The sequence below is a fragment of the Hemiscyllium ocellatum genome, chromosome 17 (genome assembly GCF_020745735.1).
Source record: "Hemiscyllium ocellatum isolate sHemOce1 chromosome 17, sHemOce1.pat.X.cur, whole genome shotgun sequence".
In the NCBI taxonomy this organism is placed as follows: domain Eukaryota; kingdom Metazoa; phylum Chordata; class Chondrichthyes; order Orectolobiformes; family Hemiscylliidae; genus Hemiscyllium; species Hemiscyllium ocellatum.
In genome coordinates, this window is record NC_083417.1 from 2,706,379 (window position 1) to 2,722,670 (window position 16,292).

The window sequence follows — 16,292 nt, forward strand, 5'->3', positions numbered from 1 at the left end:
ATAAAAGATCACGACTTAAGAGCAGTTATTGGGGCAGGTGAGAATGTGGGATTCAAAGTCAGTCAGATCATTGGTGATCACATTGTTGGTCAGAGCAGACCCAAGGAGCAGAATGGGCTGCTGCTGCTCCTGATTCATACATTTGTATGCCATTTCTATCATTCAACTAATGGCAGCTCTGGCTTCAGTTACCTAGAAATTCCTCCTAATGTTTCTTTACTGATCTCTCTTCCTTTGAGATGATGCTTAAAAGTAATTTATTTGATCAGACCTGACCTAATCAAGTTACACAGATTTTATTTGACAATGCTCCAGTGACATTCCTTGAAATGTTTAATCTTGAAGATACTATGTAAATACAGGTTGTTGCAACTTGAAACAAAGGGGATTGTTACAGCTGAAGAAATTGAATAAAAGTTGTGCAGTTTCAACTAGTTATGGATTTAATAGGGATAAGGCATTTCACTTAGTGTGTCAGTAAAATATCAGAACTGAAAGATCACAGGTGTGCAGAAATAAGATAGGGAGTTGGGGACAGCTAGGGGACACAATAAGATAATGTGAACATTGGGTAAATACACACAATGTCTATTGTGTGTATTGTGGGAACTGAGCAAACTAACAGCAGGACATCTAGCCAACATAGTGCCAACTGATCAGATTAAGATTTTTATAAGTGACCCATTGTGTATAAAAACTGCAAACACTTTGGATTTGGAGTTTAGTCTTAGATTAATAAGGCAGACTCTCCTTGCATTCACTCAAAATTATCAGAACCTGCTCCAGAGTCTCCTACTAGTTTATCAAGTTAAACAAAAAATAAGCACAAAATGATTCATGGCATTTGTTTGACCTGCACAGTTTGTACAGGTCATAGGGTTTTATATATGATTTTGATCAAGTACTCACCATTCCATGATCACGGGGTGAAGTAAAGCATTGTTCACATTAAACCTGGAAACAAGAGAGTTTATTTTAGTCAGGTTTCCTCTGAAATCTGCAATACATTGTCTCCTGGCTCCTTCAACCCTCTCATCTGCCATTTATTCTCATTGTTTAATGAGAGCAAAGTAAGCACAATGAACTAGGTCAATCCCTGTAGAGAATAGCCCGGTTACCACATCGCATCTTCATAAGTGATAGTGAGCTAATTTCATTGAATACTGACCAATTAAATAGAGTATGACCAAGTTAATAAAAGGGACCAACCAAGTGCACATACCGCTCCATGACAAAATTACCTTTCCAAACCCTCTGCACCATCACCCACCCCGTCCAATGTTAGCAATCCCCCTCATCACCTCCATAAATCTTGCAAACCCTGACAGCTGTCCTTTGTTAGAGACAGGGTTTCCTTCAAATTAACAACCACATGCCTTGGCTCAATGACACCAGAGCGGGTAAATGACCCCAGTGAGGAGCTGGATAGCTACCTCAGCCCAGCGAAGGTCCAGCAGTTCGTGCTCACCATGGGGATGCAGACAGCTACCCCAGAGACAGGACAGTCAAATGGGCAATGGTAACCCCATAAACTGGGGGTTAAAGAAGGTTCCTTTGCTATTGTATAACAGGGCACCCACTCAGTAAGTGGGTTCCGCTGAAGCCACAGCTAAATAATAAGAGACTGGATGGTTAATAAAGGGAACTGTAAATTCAATTAATTCAATCTGTTCTTTGTAATGTTAAGCCATGCAATGTATATATCTATGAACGATATGACAAATTGCACAGGTACCAAAGATTTATTTCTATGAATAAAGTATATTTTGAAATTAAAAAAACAACCACATTTGGTACAAATAAAACTCAAAGCAGGAGTACACATGCCTGACTGGTCGAGGAGTGGAGACATTGTGGAACCTGGGACTATTCATCTTTGAGCAGAGAAGGTAAAATCGGGAGGTTTAATAGGAGGTGGTTCGAATTATGAAGGATCTTGACAGCTTGTCTCAAAAAAAGGAGAAACTGCTTCCAGTGCCAGAAGGACATCAGGAGTCAGGGTTATGATCTTTGGAAAAAAGCCAAAACGAGGGAAACTGAATTCAGTTCTTTATTCAGTGAGAAAATGCTGCCTGAAAGGGCAATGGAAGCAGATTTATTTTTGACGCTCAAAAGGGGAAAGCTTGGGGAGTGGGAATAATCACAATTCATTCAAAGAGTTGGCAGAGACACAATTAGCCAAATAGAATCAGATAGTTTCAGCACGGGGATAAGGTCTTTCAATTATGTTAATGTTCACTCAACGAGTTACAGAATTTGTCCAGCAGGCCGGCACTTTCCCGACTGCATTGCAAGTGTTTCTTCTGCCTCCGCCACACTCAGGGAGTACATTCCAGATTTGGAACCACTCACTGTGTGAAAAACATTGGTCAACTGTTCCACTTCTGTACGAGATTCAAAACGAGGAGTTATGAGGTAGTGCCAGAGACTAGGCGGCTTGGAATGACGCCTATGGGACAGAAACAGAATGGCCTATCCTTCAAACGTTTCCAAGAAATCAGGAAGCCCAATGACAGATTTATTGGATTGGACAATGAAGAGCAAGTGACTGTTGTGTCTCTCATCCTGGCTCTGGGTGGATTCTGTTCAAAGGGTCAGTGAGGATTTGATCATCTGAATGGCCTCGTCCCGTACTGTAAAGATTTTCTGATGATTTAGTAATTATCATCGGTTGATGGATAATGAAGGTGATGGCCGGGAAGTATTATACTAGATAGATTAACAGAGGTATCGACATTAATCTAAAAGCCCAAGTAATGTTCAAAGGAGCTGGTTTTTAACAGCACCAGGGCATGGCAGACGGTAGAATTTGAATTGAACAGAATCCAGAATTTCATGCTCATGAATCCATTGCTGATTGTTGGAAAAACCCATCCAGTTCACTAATGCCCTTCAGAGAAGGAAATCTGCCATCCTTACATCTGGCCTACATGTGACTCCAGACCCACAGTAATACGGTTGGGCAGTTTGGGATGGATAATAAATTGCTGCCCAACCCAGGAATGCCCTTATCCCATGAGTGAATTTTTTTAAAAAATCTCCAACTAGGATCACGCAATTAGTTGAACAACTACCTTAGGTTTAGGTTAAACATATACAGAACAGGAGAGAAGCTCCAGGCCACAACACAGTAGGTAAAAACAATGACAGCAGATGCTGGAAACCAGAGTCTAGATTAGAGTGGTGCTGGAAAAACACAGCAGTTCAGGCAGCATCCGAGGAGCAGTAAAATCGACATTTCGGGCAAAAGCCCTTCATCAGGAATACAGGTAGAGAGCCTGAAGGGTGGAGAGATAAGTGAGAGGAGGGTGGGGTGGGGAGAAAGTAGCATAGAATACAATAGGTGAGTGGGGGAGGGGATGAAGGTGATAGGTTAGGGGGGAGGGTCGAGTGGATAGGTGGAAAAGATGATAAGCAGGTAGGACAAGTCATGGGGACAGTGCTGAGCTGAAGTTTGGAACTGGGGTGAGGTGGGGGGGGGGGGGGGTGGGGGGGGGGGAAATGAGGAAACTGGTGAAGTCCACATTGATGCCCTGGGGTTGAAGTGTTCCGAGATGGAAGAGGAGGCATTCTTCCTCCAGGCGTCTGGTGGTGAGGGAGCAGCGGTGAAGGAGGCCCAGGACCTCCATGTCCTCGGCAGAGTGGGAGGGGGAGGTGAAATGTTAGGCCACGGGGCGGTGTGGTTGATTGGTGCGTGTGTCCCGGAGATGTTCCCTAAAGCGCTCTGCTAGGAGACATCCAGTCTCCCCAATGTAGAGGAGACTGCATCAGAAGCAACGGATACAATAAATGATATTGGTGGATGTGCAGGTAAAACTTTGATGGAGGTGGAAGGCTCCTTTAGGGGCTTGGATAGAGGTGAGGGAGGTTTTGCAATTCCTGCGATGGCAGGGGAAGGTGCCAGGATGGGAGGGTGGGTTCTGGGGGTTGTGGACCTGATGAGGTAGTCATGGAGGGAACAGTCTTTGCGGAAGGCGGAAAGGGGTAGGGAGGGAAGTATATCCCTGGTGGTGGGGTCCGTTTGGAGGTGGCGAAAATGTTGGCAGATGATTTGGTTTATGCGAAGGTTGTTAGGGTGGAAGGTTAGCACCAAGGGCGTTCTGTCCTTGTTACGGTTGGAAGGGTGGGGTCTGAGGGCGGAGGTGCGGGATGTGGATGGAGGGCATCTTTAACCACGTGGGAAGGGAAATTGCAGTCGCTAAAGAAGGAGGCCATCTGGTGTGTTCTGTGGTGGAATTGGTCCACCTGGGAGCAGATACGGCAGAGGCGGAGGAATTGGGAATACGGGATGGCATTTTTGCAGGAGGTAGAGTGGGAAGAGGTGTAATCCAGGTAGTGTGGGAGTCGGTGGGTTTGTAAAAAATGTTGGTATCAAGTCGGTCGTCATTAATGGAGATGGAGAAGTCCAGGAAGGGGAGGGAGGTGTCAGAGATGGTCCAGGTAAATTTAAGGTCAGGGTGGAATATGTTGGTGAAGTTGATGAATTGCTCAACCTCCTCGCGGGAGCACGAGGTGGTGCCAATGCAGTCATCAATGTAGTGGAGGAAGAGGTGGGGAGAGGTGCCGGTGTAATTACGGAAGATCGACTGTTCTACGTAGCCAAAGAGACAGGCAGGTGCCCATGGCTACCCCTTTGGTCTGGAGGAAGTGGGAAGATTTGAAGGAGAAATTGTTAAGGGCAAGGACCAGTTCGGCCAAACGAATGAGAGTGTCAGTGGAAGGGTACTGTTGGTGACGCCAGGAGAGGAAGAAACGGGAGGGCTTGGAGGTCCTGGTCATGCTGGATGGAGGTATAGAGGGATTGGTCAAGATGAGGTGTTGGGAGCCGGGGAAACGAAAGTCTTGGAGAAGGAGGGGGGCGTGGATGGTGTCTCGAAATTATGTGGGGAGTTCCTGGACTAGGGGAATAGTACAGTGTCGAGGTAAGTGGAAATGAGTTCAGTGGGGCAGGAGCAGGCTGAGACAATGGGTCGGCCAGGCTTGTGGATCTTGGGAAGGAGATAGAACCAGGCAGTGCGGGGTTCCCGGACTATGAGGTTGGAAACTGTGGGTGGGAGATCAGGACAGAACAGAGACTGACTGTGGGATACATTCACTCAAAAGACAAAAAGAAAGAAGAAAGTTCACGATAGGGCAGCAAGCAGGTGATTCTTTGGGGAATATTGGTCATTTCTGTCTCACTCCCAGTGTGATAAGCGTGTTACACTTTTGTTTGGGGTCTAATAAGGTGAGGCAGGCAGCTCAGTTCTATCGAATGCACATTAATATGCCTCACTGGCATAATAACAGAAAATCAATTCCCCCGATTCCAAAAGTCATCAGAAAGTTAAAGATGTTAAACAATACTTGAAACTCCCAGGGAACCTGGTTTTCAGATCAAGATTGACAAAATACAGACCAGGCTTCTGTACTAAAGTTACTACTAATCACAGGTAATTAGGCTCCAGTAAAGAGACCATTATGAATCATCAGCATACAACGCCACTAATTATCACTCTAACATCCTTGTAAACTCTACAGAGACAAACAGGAAAAAATGTATGGGTATTACAGCTGGAGAGAAATGTGAAAAAGCTGTTCAGAGGTCTCTGTTCACAGAACCTTGATTCTTGTGCTGATCAGTTCTCTATCTTTGGATGTTTTCAGTGGTTTGTAGGAGGCACAGAGTGGCTGGTTCACTTATAAAAGGTTTCTGACTTGTTAATTATAGTCACAGCAATTGCTGAAGGAATCAAAGTGGCTTTCTTGGGCCCTCTCCCTGGACTGAGAGGCCTGGGTTCATGTCCCACCTGTTCCCTTCCTAGTTAAAGATGTTTTTAAAAATTCATTCACAAGGATGAGGGCAGCGCTGGCTAGGCCAACATTTGATTGCCTACCCCTAACTGCTTCGAGGGTAATCGAGAGTTATCATTACTGTGGGTGTAGAGTCACAGGTATGGCAGACCAGAAAAGGATGGTAGATTTACTTTCTTCAAGGACATTCATGAAGCAGACGGGTTTTTCTAGAGTCATAGAGAGATGTACAGCATAGAAACAGACCCTTCGGTCCAACCCGTCCATGCCGACCAGATATCCCAACCCAATCTAGTCCCACCTGCCAGCACCCGGCCCATATCCATCCAATCCCTTCCTATTCATATACCCATCCAGGTGTCTCTTAAATGTTGCAATTGTACCAGCCTCCACCACTTCCTCCGGCAGCTCATTCCACACACGTACCACCCTCTGTGTGAAAATGTTGCACCTTAGGTCTCTTTTATATCTTTCCCCTCTCACCCTAAACCTATGCCCTCTAATTCTGGACTTCCCGACCCCAGGGAAAAGACTTTGTCTATTTATCCTATCCATGCCCCTCATAATTTTGTAAACCTCTATAAGGTCACCCCTCAGTCTCTGACGCTCCAGGGAAAACAGCCCTTGCTTGTTCAGCCTCTACCTGTAGCGCAGATCCTCCAACCCTGGCAACATCCTTGTAAATCTTTTCTGCATCCTTTTAGGTTTCACAATATCTTTCTGACAGGAAGGAGACCAGAATCGCACGCAATATTCCAACAGTGGCCTAACCAATGCCCTGTATAGCTGCAACATGACCTCCCAACTCCTGGACTCAATACTCTGACCAATAAAGGAAAGCATAACAATCTGCGACTCCACTTTCAAGGAGCTATGAACCTGCACTCCAAGGTCTCTCTGTTCAGCAACACTCCCTAGGACCTTACCATTAAGTATATGTCCTGCTAAGATTTGCTTTTCCAAAATGCAGCACCTGGCATTTATCTGAATTAAACTCCATCTGCCACTTCTCAGCCCATTGGTCCAGATCCTGTTGTAATCTGAGGTAACCCTCTTCACTGTCCACTACACATCCAATTTTGGTGTCATCTGCAAACTTACTCATTGTATCTCTTATGCTTGCATCCAAATCATTTATGTAAATGACAAAAAGTAGAGGACCCAGCACCGATCCTTGTGTCACTCCACTGGTCACAGGCCTCCAGTCTGAAAAACAACCCTCCACCACCACCCTCTTGTCTTCTAGCTTTGAGCCAGTTCTGTATCCAAATGGCTAGTTCACCCTGTATTCCATGAGATCCACCCTTCCTAAACTGTCTCCCATGGGGAACCTTGTCGAACACCTTACTGATGTCTATATAGATCACATCTACCACTCTGCCCTCATCAATCCTCTTTGTTACTTCTTCAAAAAAACTGTATCAAGTTTGTGAGACATGATTTCCCACGCACAAAGCCATGCTGACTATCCCCAATCAGCCCTTGCCTTTCCAAATACATGTACATCCTGTCCCTCAGGATTCCCTCCAACAACTTGCCCACCACCAACGTCAGGCTCACAATCTATAGTTCCCTGGCTTGTCTTTACCGCCTTTCTTAAACACTGGCACCACGTTTGCCAACCTCCAGTCTTCCGGCACCTCACCTGTGACTATCGATGATACAAATATCTCAGCAAGAGGCCCAGCAATCACTTCTCTAGCTTCCCACAGAGTCCTCGGGTACACCTGATCAGGTCCTGGGGATTTATCCACCTTTAACCGTTTCAAGACATCCAGCACTTCCTCCTCTGTAATCTGGACATTTTGCAAGATGTCACCATCTATTTCCCTACAGTCTATATCTTCCATATCCTTTTCCACAGTAAATACTGATGCAAAATATTCATTTAGTATCTCCCCCATTTTCTGCGGCTCCACACAAAGGCTGCCTTGCTGATCTTTGAGGGGCCCTATTCTCTCTCTAGTTACCCTTTTGTTCTTAATATATTTGTAAAAACACTTTGGATTCTTCTTAATTATATTTGCCAAAGCTACCTCATGTCCCCATTTTGCCCTCCTGATTTCTGTCAAGTATACTCCTATTTCCTTTATACTCATCTAAGGATTCACTCAATCTGTCCTCTCTATCCCTGACATATGCTTCCTTCTTTTTCTTAACCAAACCCTCAATTTCTTTAGTCATCCAGCATTCCCTATACCTACCAGCCTTCCCTTTCATCCTGACAGGAATATACTTTCTCTGGATTCTTGTTATCTCATTTCTGAAGGCTCACAATTTTCCAGCCAGCCCTTTACTTGCGAACATCTGCCTCCAATCAGCTTTCGAAAGTTCTGGCCTAACACCGTCAAAATTGGCCTTTCTCCAATTTAGAGCTTCAACTTTTAGATCTGGTCTATCCTTTTCCATCACCATTTTAAAACGAATAGAATTATGGTCGCTGGCCCCAAAGTGCTCCCTCGCTGACACCTCAGTCACCTCTCCTGCCTTATTTCCCAAGAGTAGGTCAAGTTTTGCACCTTCTCTAGTAGGTACATCCACACACTGAATCAGAAAATTGTCTTGTACACACTTACAAAATTCCTCTCCATCTAAACCTTTAACACTATAGCAGTCCCAGTCGATGTTTGGAAAGTTAAAATCCCCTACCATAACCACCCTATTATTCTTACAGATAGCTGAGATCTCCTTACATGTTTGTTTCTCAATTTCCCTCTGACTATTGGGGGTGTATAATACAATCCCAATAAGTGATCATCCCTTTCTTATTTCTCAGTTCCACCCAAATAACTTCCTTAGATGTGTTTCGGGGAATATTCTCCCTCAGCACAGCTGTAATGCTATCCCTTATCAAAAATGCCACTCCCCCTCCTCTCTTGCCTCCCTTTCTATCCTTCCTGTAGCATTTGTATCCTGGAACATTAAGCTGCCAGTCCTGCCCATCCCTGAGCCATGTTTCTGTAATTGCTATTAAAACTCAGTCCCATGTTCCTAACCATGCCCTGAGTTCATCTGCCTTCCCTGTTAGTCCCCTTGCATTGAAATAAATGCAGTTTAATTTATTAGTCCTATCTTGTCCCTGCCTGCCCTGACTGTTTGACTCACTTCTGCTCTCAGCTGTACCCGTCTCAGATCGATCTCTTTCCTCACTATCTCCCTGGGTCTCCCTTCCCCTCCCCCTTTTCACCAGAGAGGTTGTAAAAGAGAGAGACTCCAAAAAGTCTGAGGTTGAAAGGTTTTAGGGTCAATTTGATAACAGCTTACAGATACTGCCTCAGACAAAAGGCTGTTAAGTTTAAGAAAAAGCTTGTACCATGAAAGGGGAGTGGCCAGTTACCCCAGCTCAGCTTCTCTCTGGTTTGATTTAGTCTAATTTTCTCCCCAAAGGCAGCTTTTGGAGGCTGCTGGTCCAAGAAACAGCTACATGAAAGTAACAGGTACATGCTGATCCTCTCTCTCTGACTTCTCTCCTCTAAGACCCTGGGTTTGATTTCACCTTTGATGCCCAGGGCAGTTTATGGGGATTGATGCAACAATTTGGAACAGCATCATTAAGTAGGGATAATCTGTTGGCTCTTTAAAGAGGTTAAGTTATTCCGTATTCTGTTGTTTCTATTTCATTCAGTAATCTTGTAAATAAATTCTGTTTTGTTTAAAACTAAGCGGTTTTAATATCCATGTTACATCTGCTTAAAACAACAAGCAAAGATAGGGTCTGGGCTACTTTCTTGAAACATTTTGAGGGGGTCTGGCCTGGTCCATAACCACCTCTACATGCTCAGTGGGTCAAATCTCAACAGGACTGGGACCATGACTGTGGCAGTTTGCTGTTACTGCCAGAGGAAGATAGGTTAGCTTAGCAAGGAGATTGGAATTTGGGAGAGAAACAACGACAGGAAATAGACACGGGAGTTGCTGCTCAGTGGGCATCAACAATTGAACGGCGATGTCATAACTATTGCTAGGAAAGAGCTGAACAGTTCAATATCCCTGGTAAAGGGACTGGGGATCATGTTCTTAATGAACACTATGCATCCCGCCTCCACAGAAGTCAGTGGAGAACATTATTCGGACCGTGGTCCATCTGATCCAATAGCAAACCTATGGATTAGGCAACGACTCTTGTTGTGTTGACTTCTCTTCACCTTTAGTACCATCTAAGCATAATAAAAATTTGAAACAAGGGAGCACACATTTCTAAAAGTGAAAAGGAGGAGGTTTAGACAGGATTTGAACATGATTTGTTTTCATCCAGAGGGTAGTGGGGATGTTTTGCCTGGGAGGTTGAGGTCGTTAACCTCAACCTTTAGAAAGTACTTGGATAAGCTCTTGAAGTATCATACCATTCACAGTTACGGGACTAGTGTGGGAAAATGGGACTAGCGTGGGTAGTACATTTTTGGTGATACAGATTCGATCGGCCGTATGGCCTCTTCAGTTCTGAGGGATTCTGTCAGACTTCACAACAGGATTCAACAATTGTCACTTTCTGGAGGTTACAAGGATCCCATGTTAACAGACACTGGATTTTCTCTATGTGAATGATTGCCAATTAGAGTATATCGATACAAAGACCACCAAGTATGTTGTGGATACAGGACTTGAGTGTCTCATCAGTAATAAGGACTATAGGAACTAGATGCAGATATTTATGAAAGAGGGAGAAAACAATTCTCCTACAACCGTGGAAGTTTTCATCTTGATTGTGGTCAAGTGCTACACTTCCACGCTATCCCTCCCCTTCCCGTTGTCTTGGGAAACAGACTCAGAGTACTGAAACTCCGGACACAGGCAGGAAGAGCATTGGAATTGCAATATTCGTCTTGATGAAAACTGCTCTTGGAAGAATTTCAACAAAAGAGTGATGATAAGTGAGCCTATGCCTCAGTATGACTGCTGGACGTGTTCAAGGAAAGGCCTACAATTCTCCAGAGGTAGGACAAGTCAGTTCTTGACCTTGTCTGTACATTCCTCCATAACTTGAACACAGCAGTTTCGTAGATAGATGAAGTCACTGTGATAGAGGATCATAATATATTTCAGAACTTTGCATCTAAAGTGAAGGAAGCAGATCTGATTTTCTTTAAAGATCAGAAATTAATTTTAAACATTTTACAAGAAGTCATGTGATCTCAGCAAAGTGATCAGAAAGCCTCTTGGGGAGATGTTTGCAGAGTTGAGTTCTATCGCCACCAGAGAGAAAGGGGGCAGAAGCAGGGGGTTAAACCACGTGGCCCAAGCCAGCAGACGTGCTGACATTAGCAGGCTCCAAGTAGTCAGGGTTAGGGAGATGTCCCAAAGTGTCAGAGTCAGGGGAGGCACTTTGGGCCATCGAATTTGTGCTGACCTCCTGCTCCCACTTTTCAGCATTTGACTCATATCCTTTAATGTTGTGAGACTTTAATTGCTGAGGTGTTAGTCGGGGAACACAGACTAGTGACCATGATTCTATTAGTTTTAAAATAGTTATGGAACAGGATAAGCCTTCCATAAAAGTTAAATATTTTAATTGGAGTAAGGTGAATCAAGGTTTGTGCGAAGATCTGTAGCTCAGGTGCTCGTTGTTGTGGTTCTGTTCGCCGAGCTGGAAGTTTTTGTTGCAAACGTTTCGTCCCCTGGCTAGGCGACATCGTCAGTGCTTTGGAGCCTCCTGCGAAGCGCTTCTTTGATGTTTCTTCTGGTATTTATAGTGGTCTGTCCTTGCCGCTTCCGGTTGTCAGTTTCAGCTGTCCGCTGTAGTGGTTGGTATATTGGGTCCAGGTCGATGTGTTTGTTGATGGAGTTTGTGGATGAATGCCATGCCTCTAGGAATTCCCTGGCTGTTCTCTGTCTGGCTTGCCCTATGATAGTGGTGTTGTCCCAGTCGAATTCATGTTGCTTGTTGTCTGTGTGTGTGGCTACTAGGGATAGCTGGTCGTGTCGTTTCGTGGCTAGTTGATGTTCATGTATGCGAATTGTTAGCGGTCTTCCTGTCTGTCCTATATAGTGTTTTGTGCAGTCCTTGCATGGTATTTTGTACACTCCATTAGTTTTGCTCATGTTGGGTATCGGGTCCTTCGTTCTAGTGAGTTGTCGTCTGAGCGTGGCTGTTGGTTTGTGTGCCGTTATGAGTCCTAAGGGACGCAGTAGTCTGGCTGTCAGTTCAGAAACGCTCCTGATGTATGGTAGTGTGGCTAGTCCTTTTGGTTGTGGCACGTCCTCATTCCGTGGTCTTTCTCTTAGGCATCTGTTGATGAAGTTGCGCGGGTATCTGTTTTTGGCGAATACATTGTATAGGTGTTCCTCTTCCTCTTTTTGCAGTTCTGGTGTACTGCAGTGTGTTGTGGGTGAATAAAGATTGAGGTTCTAGTTAATAGATAACAGACAATAGGTGCAGGAGTAGGCCATCCTGCCCTTCAAGCCTGCACCACCATTCATTATGATCATGGCTGATCATCCTTAATCAGTATCCTGTTCCTGCCTTATCTCCATAACCCTTGATTCCACTATCCTTCAGAGCTCTATCCAACTCTTTCATGAAAGTATCCAGAGACTGGGCCTCCACTGCCCTCTGGGGCAGAGCAGTCCACACATCCACCACTCTCTGGGGTAAGAAGTTTCTCCAATGTGGAGACCATTCCAATGCAGGTAGACCATTCCAAGCCCCTACTACTGAGTAAAGAAACTATCCCCGATATCTGTCCTAAATCTCTCATCCCTCAATTTAAAGCTATGTCCCCTGATGTTAGCCTTCACCATCCGAGGAAAAAGGCTCTCACTGTCCACCTGATCTAACCCTCTGATTATCTTATACATGCCCAATAAGTCACACTCAACTTTCTTCCCTCCAACAAGAACAGCCTCAGTTCCCTCAGCCTTTCCTCGTACGACCTTCCTTCTATACCAGGCAACATCCTAGGAAATCTCCTCTGAACCCTTTCCAAAGCTTCCACATCCTTCCCATAATGCAGTGACCAGAACTGCACGTAATACTCCAGGAGCGGCCATACCAGTGTCATGTTCAGCTGAAGCGTGACCTCGTGGCTCCGAAACTTCACAATAAATGCAATGCACCATGTGTGTTCTGAACAACCCTATCAACCTGAGTGGGAGCTTTCAGGGATTTATGCACCTGGACACTGATCTCTCTGTTCATCTATACTGCTAAGAATTTTACCATTAGCCCAGTACTTTGCATCCCTGTTACTTCTTCAGAAGTGAACTACATCACACCTTTCTGCATTAAACTCCATTTGCCACTTCTCTGCATCTTACCCATGTCTTTCTGTAACCCACAATATCCTTAGGCACCATCTACTACTCTGCCTACCTTAGCGTCATCCGCAAATTTACTAACCCATCCTTCTACACCCACCTCCAGATCATTGATAAAAATGACAAACAGCAATGGCCCCAAAACAGATCCTTGCGACACATCACTGTTAACTGAGCTCCAGGATGAACATTTCCCATCAACCACCACCACCCGTCTTTTCAACTAGCCAATTTCTCATCCAAACCACTAAATCACCTTCAATCCCAAAACACCTTATTTTGTGCAATAGCCTACCGTGTGGAACCTTATCAAACACCTTACTGAAGTACATCAACCGCTTTACATTCATCCACCTGTTTTGTCACCTTCTCGAAAATCTCAATAAGGTTAGTGAGGCACGACCTACTCTTCACTAAACAGTGTTGAGTATCTCGAATAAAATTATTCCTTTTCAGATGATTATAAATCCCCTCTCTTACACCTTTTCCAACACCTTACCCACAACCGAAGTAAGGCTCAATGGCCTATAATTACCAGGGTTGAGCCGACTCCCTTCCTTTAACAAGGAAGCAATATTTGCTACCCTCCAGTCTTCTGACACTGCAATGATGACATAAAGATCAAAGCCAAAGGCTCTGCAATCTCCTCCCTGGCTTCCCAGAGAATCCGAGGATAAATCCCATCCAGCCCAGGGGTTTTATCTATTTTCAGATCTTCCAAAATTGCTAAAACATCCTCACTGTCAACTGCAATCCCATCTAATCTTGTAGTCTATATCTCTGTATTCTCACTAACATTACCCTTTTCCAATGTGGATACTCAAAGTATTCATTAAGCGCTTCCCCTATATCCTTAAAATACACACACAACTATCTCCGATTGGCCCTAGTCTTACTCTAGTCATTCTTATATTCCCGATATACCTATAGAAGGCCTCAGGGTTTTACTTGATCCTATCCACCAACAACTTCTCATTGTCCCCTCCTGGGTCCTCTTAATCCCTCTCTTTAGATCTTCTCTTGCTAACTTATAACTCTCAAACCCCCTAACTGAGCCTTCACTCCTCATCCTCACATAAGCCTCCTTCTTCCTCTTGACAACAGTTTCAACTTGGCTTTCTCTCTTGACAACTACCTCCCTGCCTGATAGGTTTATATTTATCAAGGACCCGCAGTAGCTGTTCCTTGAATAAGCCCCACATTTCAATTGTGCCCATCTCCTGCAGTTTCCTTCCCCATCCTAAGCATCCTAAATCTTGCCTAATCGCATCATAATTGCCTTTCCCCCAGTTAAACCTATTTCCCTGACGTATATACCTAACCCTGCCCATTGTGATTGTAAACATAACAAAATTATGGGCCCTATCACCAAAGTGCTCACCTACCTCCAAATCTAACACCTGGTCAGGTTCATTCCCCAGTATCAAATCCAATGTGACCTCGCCCGTTGTTGGCCTGTCTACATACTGTGTCAGAAAACCCTCCTGCACACATTGAACAAACACTGACCCATCTAAACTACTGGAACTAGAGTATTCCCAGTCAATACTGGGGAACTTAAAGTCCCCCATTACAACTACCCTGTTACTCCTGCTCCTATCGAGAATCATCTTTCCTTTCCTCTACATCCCTGGAGCAATTCAGAGGCCTATAGAAAACTCCCAACAGGGTGACCTCTTCTTTCCTGTTTCTAACCTCAGCCCATACTACCTCAGTGGATAAGCCCTCAAACATTCTCTCAGCTGCTGTAATACTACCCTTGATTAATAATACCACACCCCGCCTCTTTTACCATCTTCTCTATTCTTGCTGAAATATTTAAATCCCGGAACCTGCAACAACCATTCCTGTCCCTGCTCTAGCCATGTCTCTGAAATGGCCACAACATCAAAATCCCAGGTACCAACCCATGCTGCAAGTTCACCCACCTTATTCCAGATGCTCCTGGCATTGAAGTACACACATTTGAAACCAACATCCTGATTGCTGGTGCCCTCTCATGACCTTGTAAACCTATCCCTGACCTCACTAGCCTCAACCTCCTCCACACTAGAACTACAACTCAGGTTCCCATCCCCCTGCTGCTTTAGGTCAAGGGTAATTCAAAGAGATTCTACGAGAACATGAAGACGAAAACAGCAATTAAAGGGGGCACAGGGCACCTTAAAGATCAACACAATCGAGTCCGTGGTGATCCTCAGGTGACGGGAGAGATACTAAATGATATTTTGCATCAGTTCTTACTGTGGAGAAAGAAATGAAGGCAAGAGAACTTAAGGAAATAAATATTGATGTTGTGAAAACAGTTCACTTTACTGAAAGAGTAAGTGCTGGAGGTCTTAGAAAATATAAAAGGTGGATAAATCTCTGGGATCTGATCGAATATATCCCAGGATGTTGTGGGACTTATAGTAGATATATTTGTGCCATGGATGGGATAAACATAGCTGGAGGACCAGAGGGTGGCTAATGTTGTGCCTTTAAGAAAGGCTGTAAGGAGAAACCTGGGAACTACAAACCCATCAGTGGTGGGTAACTTCTTGGAGGTGATTCCGAAAAGTAGGATTACGTGCATTTGGAGAGGCAAGAACTGATTAGGGATAGTCAGCATGACTTTGAGAGAGGGAAATTGTGTCTCACAAACTTGATTGAGGTATTTGAGGAAATAACCCAAAAAGGTTGATGAGGGCAGAGATGTAGACTACTTTTCCTTGGATTTTAGGAAAGCCTTTGACAAGGTTCCGCACGGTGGACTAATTTGTAAAGTTAGATCACACGGGGTTCAGGGTGAGCTTGCCAATCAGTACAAAAGTAGAGACACAGGGTGGTGACCGAGTGTTCTTTTTCAGATTGGAGGCCTATGACCAACGTTGTTCCACTGGGATTGGTACTAGGCCCACTTGTCTGTCATTTATATAAACGATTTGAATGAGAATGTAGGAGGCATGGTTAGTAAGTTTGCAGATAACCCCAAAATTGGTGGTAGAGCAGACAGTGAAGATTATCATCTAAGATTACAAAGAGATCTTGGCTGGGGTCGTTTTCTTTAGAACAGAGGTGAGTGAGGGGAGATTTAATCAACACACTTTGAGAGTACCTAGTGAGGATACATTGCAAAGACCCACTTGCCTTAAAAATGGTGTTGGATATTAAGATTCCTTAAGCTGAATTTTCTTAACATTTACCATGTAGTCAGAGATTTCATTGAACAGATGTCACAGCAGTCATTAACTTTCCAAAATTCT

General features: G+C 44.4%; 1 protein-coding gene across 1 annotated transcript in view; it reads right to left on the minus strand.

The window, feature by feature from the left end:
- The window catches only part of pepd (peptidase D), a 168,311-nt gene that overhangs the window by 108,000 nt on the left and 44,019 nt on the right, over positions 1-16,292 (minus strand). Inside the window, exon 7 of the mRNA XM_060837549.1 lies at positions 910-954. Coding sequence (XP_060693532.1) covers positions 910-954 — 45 coding nt within the window. The remainder of the gene's footprint in view (positions 1-909; positions 955-16,292) is intronic.